General features: G+C 40.0%; 1 protein-coding gene across 1 annotated transcript; it reads left to right on the forward strand.

Annotated features, from left to right (window-relative positions):
- Nucleotides 1–282: 282 nt before the first annotated feature.
- Nucleotides 283–2,595, forward strand: PABPC1L2A (poly(A) binding protein cytoplasmic 1 like 2A). The gene has a single exon (XM_025373169.1). The coding sequence runs from the start codon at nt 530–532 to the stop codon at nt 1,130–1,132; it is 603 nt and encodes a 200-aa protein (XP_025228954.1). The 5' UTR covers nt 283–529; the 3' UTR covers nt 1,133–2,595.
- Nucleotides 2,596–7,641: the final 5,046 nt, after the last annotated feature.

The raw sequence follows: 7,641 nt of genomic DNA on the forward strand, positions 1-7,641 counted from the left end.
CACCCACCGGCCCTCCTGCCCTCCCCCGCCTCTCCGTCCCCCAGCTCGTGGGAAGGGAGGTCGCGGCAGCGGCCCGGCAGCAGCGGCGACCGTGGCGACAGCAGCGACAGTGGCGGCGGCGGTGGCGGCAGCGGCTGCGGCGGCGGCGGCGGAGGCTGCGGCGGCGACCGTGGCAGAGGCCGTGGCGGAGGCCTCCGTGGCGGAGGCGGAAGCAGAGGTGGAGGCTGAGGTGGAGGCCGAGGCCTCAATAGAGGAGGCAGCATCCGAGGCCACCCTGGGGGAGGCGGAGGCCGCCCGGGCGGCAACGGCGGTGGCGGTGGCGGTGGCGGAGGGCAGCGCGGCCGAAGCCGCCGCCGCAGCGGAGGCTGCGGGGACCCCCTTGGGGGAGGCGGATGCGGATGCGGATGCGGATGCGGATGCGGATGCGAATGAGGGGGTGGCGGCCGCTGTGGCGTCTGCGGCGGCGGCCGCCGATGCAGACGCGGATGCTGAGACCCGCGGGGGATGTGAGGGGAACCCAGATTTTCCGATGGCCTCCCTGTACGTGGGCGACCTGCACCCTGAGGTGACCGAGGCAATGCTGTACGAGAAATTCAGTCCAGCTGGGCCCATCCTCTCCATCCGCATCTGCAGGGACAAGATCACCCGCCGCTCATTGGGCTACGCATATGTCAACTACCAGCAACCGGTGGACGCCAAGCGGGCCCTGGAGACCCTGAACTTTGATGTCATAAAGGGCAGGCCAGTGCGCATCATGTGGTCCCAGAGGGACCCGTCGCTCCGCAAGAGCGGGGTGGGCAACGTCTTCATCAAGAACCTGGGCAAGACCATCGACAACAAGGCGCTGTACAACATCTTCTCGGCGTTCGGCAACATCCTTTCCTGCAAAGTGGCCTGTGACGAAAAGGGGCCCAAGGGCTACGGGTTCGTGCACTTCCAAAAGCAGGAATCCGCGGAGCGGGCCATCGACGTGATGAATGGCATGTTCCTGAACTACCGCAAAATTTTCGTCGGGAGATTCAAGTCGCATAAAGAACGAGAGGCCGAAAGGGGAGCCTGGGCCAGGCAGTCCACTAGTGCTGACGTCAAGGATTTCGAGGAAGACACCGACGAGGAGGCCACCTTGCGATGAAGACATCCCAGGAGCTAGCCAGCCAGCAGAGCCAAACCTTGGTTCACACCCGGTTTACAACCCCCCACCCCCAGCCCTCCCCCGCCAACCCACCAGCAGTGTATTTATTGTATTGGGAGTGCAGGTCTCTCTCTCTCCCCCCCTCTCTGCTCCCCCCTTCCTATTTTCTCTCGCCACCTCTCCTCTCCTTCCCTTCCTCTCCCCCGCCCACCCCTACCAAGGGCGTTGTGAATAATCTTACTAATCTGTGCCATTTGTAGGTTAAAGGCTGCCTCTCCTCCCTGTGGTTTGGTTTAAAAAGCATTTTCATTCTCTCTTTGTTTACTGCACAGGTGATACCATTTCATGGTAGAAACATCAGAAAGGAGAAGGATGTTAGATGAGGGAAGAAACAAGAGAGTAATTGCTCCCCTGGTCCTACTCCCCAGAGAGAACCACGTTTACCTTTTTGGTGTGCTGCTTTTCCAGGCTCTCTTCTCTCCCTCTCTCTCCTTTGCTCACCCCCACCCCGCCTTCCCTTTTAACACACTGTTATAGAATGGTTCATGTATGTGGTGTTTCTTAACCTGCTTTTCAGCAACTAAAACCAAACAAAAATCAACCCATTGAACTTCTTTCCATGTTATCAACAGGCTTATGAAACGTCATCTTCAGTGCCTGCAGAGTGCTCCAGTGTATCCGTGGACCTTAACATTTCTGTAATCATTCCCACATTGTTGGACATTCAGGTGGTGCCTAGTTCTTTCCCTGTGTTTAAGACCAACATTGCGTGCTCTGTGCTTTGATGAGTGAATCCTTCCTTGTCAAGCCAAATCTTTGCCAGCATCCCGGTGGGGTGGTCTCCTTAACTGTGGACTTGCAAGATCCACATAGAGACATTTTAAAGACTTTTCCTGTGTGTTGCCAAAAGGCTCCCTTCATAAGCATTGTACCGATTTGCACTCGTGCCGGCCAGCGCAGCTAGTAAAGAGTATGCCCGTTTCCCCTGCATAGTCTCTTGGTCACCGTAATTGATGGTATGTGTGTGTGCATGTGTGCGTGTGTGCCTGTGTGTGTGTGTGTGCGCGCATGTGTGTGTGTGTGTCTTGGCCAGCTTGGCAGGCTGCAAAGGGTATTTCGCTGTCCTCGGTGGTTTTGCTGGAATGAAGCACTGCTTATGACCCCATGCCCTGTGCCCAATTGCTGTCCTTTTCCCTGTTGTCAGAAAAGTAATTCAGCGTCATTGCAGGAAAAAAAAAATCACAAAGCAGACAAGTCACCAGAAGAAAATTAAAGTCACCAGTAATCATTTCTGATGATTACACACACATTCCAGAAACATTTTCGTGCACACCTCTCTGAGATTTTCAAGAACTACCTGAAACATTTTTGTCCGTAGGTCTAGTTTTTTTCTTATGCATATATCATATATGTATATTATGGTGTACAGACCGTTTTTATATCTGCTTTTCACACGTAAATGTGTGTATTTATACATACGCATACTCTTGAACTTCATTTCATGTCATTAAAGATGCTTTTAAAATATTTTCTCTGGCTCTTAATATTCTATTGAATTCATGACTAGGTAGAAGGTTAGATATATATGTGTACATATGTATCTATGTCTATATCTCTGTGTGTTTGTGTGTCTTATGTATGTTTTATTTTAACTCTTTTCTCGTTGTTGAACATCTAGGTTGTTTCTGTTTTTCCTTTATGTAATCTAAAGCTGCCATGAAGTTCCTAGTGCACAAAGCATGCTGACTTTCAAGATTATTTCCTGATGAGTCATTGCTAAAAGTAGAATTCATGTGTCAAAGTATATGGGCAGTTTGAATGTTTTTTGGAGGGGAGGAAGAATGTGTTATTCAATGGCCATCTGTAATTGTAGTACAAGTTCATCTTCATGAGGTGCATCAGTGTTGTTACAGGACCCAGATACCTGGATGATTTTCTGCACTTGCTGTTACATTTGTTTCTGCAATTCACCAGTATTTTCTCAGGGACATAGGAACTTTTTTGTTTTTATTTATATTATACATTTATTTTTATACAAATTGTACCAAATTATAATAGAAACTATTTTTTAAAATTGCTAATGTAAGAAAAGAAGGTTGAAATCCTAATACCCCTCCTAATACCACTACTTGACAAAATAAATTTTCAATAATAGGTATCTACCTACCTTTATAACACAATATGCATTGTTTCGTTAGAGGGTGTTTCACTATTACAATTATCCGGGATCATCTCTGTAAATCATTAAATATTGTCCTGCAATTCTGTTGTTACATATATTCTGTCATTGGGATAAGCTATGATTTCTGCAACCAAGTATCCTTTGGGGCTATGTTTTAAAAGATTCTGATTTTTTTCCCTTGTAAGATCAATTCTATGATGAACAACTTTTTACCTGAATGTCTAGGTATATTTTACTGTTTTTTATTCCTTACTAGTGGAATTACAGAATAATAGACATGAACATGTTAAATATTTTTCTTGGTCTTTGTATCCACTAGTGTATATCCACTACAGTGGTGGATATAAACATGTAGAAAAGTGCATGTATCACATCCCATCTTCTTAAATTGATCAAAGTATTTTTTAAGTTTTGTTAAGCTAAAAAAGCTTACCAATTTTTCTATTATTTCATTTTATAAACATTTTTAAAGACAGAGATCTAGTATATTAAAATATAGATCAAAACCACTTTAGATTTTTTTTATACAGGCTGCTACTATCCATCCATAAGCATTTAAAACCAATTATAGAATTATACTGAGCATATTTTGCCATGATTTGTTTTTCAGTATCTTGCAACATCTAAAACATCCATGGCTATTCAGTTTTCTCCTGAAACAATCATTGTGTAAAACTGGAATTTTATTTAGGAGTTTACCTATTAAGGATATTAACGTAGTTATTAAGATTTCCCCCATTAAACCCAAGGTATGATGAACAATTTTGCAGTTGAATTGCCTCCCTCTCCTAGGGCAAAGCGTTTGATATTCCTTTGCTTTGCACGGGGTGTAAATGAACAATTAAAAAATTAAGACAAGCATCAGAAATAATGATTTTAAGAGAACAAAAAGGAGCACCTTTTAAAAACCACTTAGAAATAAAACAGTTTTACAAACTCTGTAAAGTGAATAAAACAGAGCCCCTGCCTCGGTGGAAGAAACAAGCTAATTTATGATGTTTAATACTTTGATGCAGACCCTTCATTCAGTTCAAAGCAACTTTGACAATTTGGCAAAGCTGAAAAACAAAGAAACCCTTGTTTTAGGGTTTATTCTTGTAATAGCAATAAGGATTGCTATTATTTCTTAATATAAGTTATATGTTAAAATACATCTGTTACTTTATTTGTTTAGCCCATCACAGAAGGGGTTCGGAAATAACCCTCTATGCACCAAAGCTAACAGCTACTGGTATGACACAAAGGGTCCATGTTCAGTACACAGAGAGATCTGTCCTTAGCTTTAATCCAATCAGAACAAAATTATTCTTATCATTACTGGGAAAATAAGCTAAGAGTAATGCAAGAGAGAGAGAGGCAAATCAGTTTGTCAGTTTCTACAAAGAAGACAGCTGGAATTCTGATGAGGATTGTGTGAAATATATAGATCGATTTGTGTACTATTATCACATTAAAAATACTGTTTTCCAATTTATGAACATGGAATGTTTTTTGTATAGAACATTTTTCTTTCAACAACGATTTGTAGTTTTCAGAGTAGCAGTTCGCAATTACTGGGTTCAATTTTTTAAGTATTTAACTCTTTTGATGCTATTGTAAAAAGAATTGATTTCTTAATTTCAGTTTTGGTTTGCTCATTGCTACTGTATAGAAATACAATAGATTTCTGTATATTGACCTTGTGTCCTGCAACATTGCTGAAGTCATTTATTAGTTCTAATATATATTTGGTGAATTTTCTAGGATTTTCTATATAAAATCATGTTATTACAAAGCTATAGTAATCAAAACAGTTTGATAGTGGCATAGAAACAGACACATAGACCAGTGGAACAGAATAGACAGCTCAGGAAAAAAAACCTAGGCATTATGGTCAACTAATTTTCAATAAAGGCACAAAAGATACACAACAGAAAAAGGATAGCCTCTCCAATAAATGGTGTTGGGAAAACTGGATATCTGAATGCAAAAAAAAAAAAACAAAAACAAAAACAAACAAACAAACAAAAAAACTTGGATGCTTATGTTACACCATACAGAAAAATCAACTCAAAATAGATTAAAGGTTTAAACATAAGACATGAATCCATAAAACTCTCAGAAGAAAACATAGAGAGAAAGTTGCTTTGGTCTTGGTAATGATTTCACGAACATGACACCTAAAGCACAGACAATAAAAGCAGAAATAAACAAGTGGGAATACTTCACATTAATAAGTTTCTAAGCAGCATAAAATCAAAGAATGAACAGGCAACCTAAGGAATGAAAAAAAATTGGAAAACATATCCACTAAGGGGTTAAAATCCAAAATACATAAGGAACTCATACAATTCAATGGCATTAAAAAACAAAAACAAAAACAAAAACAAAACAACCTGAATTAAAAATTGGCAAAAGACCTAAATGGACATTTTTCCAAGGAAGATTTATAAATCACCAACAAGTACATGTAAAGGTGCTCAACATCACTAATCATCAGCATCAGGGAGATGCAAGTCAAATTCACAATGAGATAACACCTCACACCTTTAGGATGTCTATTATCAAAAAGGGAAATGATAGCAAATGTTGGCAAGGATGTGGATAAAAGAGAATCCTTACACATTGTTGGTAAGAATGAAAATGGGTGGCAACCATTATGGAAAACAGTATGTAGTTTTCTGAAAAAATTAAAAATAGAACTACCATATAATCCAGAAGTCTCACTTCTGAGAATATATCCAAAGGAACGAAAATCACTATCTGGAGGAGGCATCTACAGTGCCATGTTAATTGCAGCATTATTCATGATAGACAAAATATAGAAACAACGTAAGTGTCCATCAGCAAAAGAATAAAGAAAATGTGGTGTTTATACACATGGAATATTACTCAGCCTATGAAAGAAGGGAAGTCTGTTTTTTGTGACAACATGGATGAACCTGAAACACATTATGCTATGTGAAATAATCCAGACACTAAAAGACAAATACTGCATGATCTCACTTATATGTGGAATCTGAAAAAATGAACTCATAGAAATAGAGAGAAGGGTGGTTACCAGGGGTTGGTGGCGGGGTTGGGGGAAATGGGAAGATGTTGGTCAAAGAGTACAAATTTGCAGTTATAAGGTGAGTAAGTTCTGGAGACCTAATGTACAGCATGGTGACTATAGTTCATAATAATCTATAGTATACTCAAAATTTTCTCAGATAGTAGATCTTAAGTATTCTCACCACAAAATAAAAATTGTGTGAGATGATGAGCATGTTAATAAGCTTGATTGTGGTAAACATTTCACAACACATACACATATCAAAACAACAGCTAGTACACCTTGAATATGTAAAACTTTATTTCACAATCATATCTCAATTAAGTGAAAAAAGATCATATCATCTGTGAATAGAAGTAATTTTAATTCTTTCTTTCCCGTCTGGCTGCGTGTTATTTCATTTTCTTGCCTAATGACCTTAGCTAGAACGTCCAAATATGATGTTAAATAAAAGTGGTAAAAATGAATATCCATGTCTTGTTCCTAATGTTGGAGGAAAAGTACTAAGTTTTTCACCATTAAGTATGATGCTTACTGTGGGGTTTCTGTAGATCATTTTTTCAGACTGAGGAAGTACTCATCTATTCCTGAATTACTGAATGTTATAAAAGAGTTTTAGATTTTACCAAATGCTTTTTCTGGATCTGCTGAGATAATCCTTGTGAGTTTTTTCCCCCATTGTTCTAATTATCTGGTATATAACATTAAGTAATTTTCAGATATAAAAACAATGTATAACTCCTTGGATAAATTCTGTTTGGTAATGGATAATCGTCTTTATGTATTATTGAATTCAGTTCGCTAGTATTTTTAATCTAAACATTATTGTGGTAAGGTATGCCATAACATGAAATTTACCATGTTAACCATTTGTCACGTTCAGTGGTATTAAATACACTCACAATGCTGTGCAACATTCACTACTACACATCTCCCAAACTGTTTCATCATCTCAAACTGAAACTCTGTGCCGACTAAAAAGTAACTAACTATTCCGTCTTCCTCCCTTGCCCCAGCCCCTGGTAAACACTATTCTGTCATTCTGTCTGTAAAAATTAACAATTCTAGGTAGGTCATACAAATGGAATCACACAACATCTGTTCTTTTGTGTCTGACTTGTGTCACTTAGCATAACATCTTCAAGGTTCCTCCATGTTGTAGCATTCATCAGAATTTCATTTTTTAAGGTGAAAGAATATTTTGTTGTATGTATGTACCACATTTTATGAGAAAGTATTTTTAATTGTGGTGAGAACACAAAACGTGAGTTCTGCTCTCTTAACAAAAAGTTT

Source organism: Theropithecus gelada, chromosome X, assembly GCF_003255815.1.
Source record: "Theropithecus gelada isolate Dixy chromosome X, Tgel_1.0, whole genome shotgun sequence".
Classification (NCBI taxonomy): domain Eukaryota; kingdom Metazoa; phylum Chordata; class Mammalia; order Primates; family Cercopithecidae; genus Theropithecus; species Theropithecus gelada.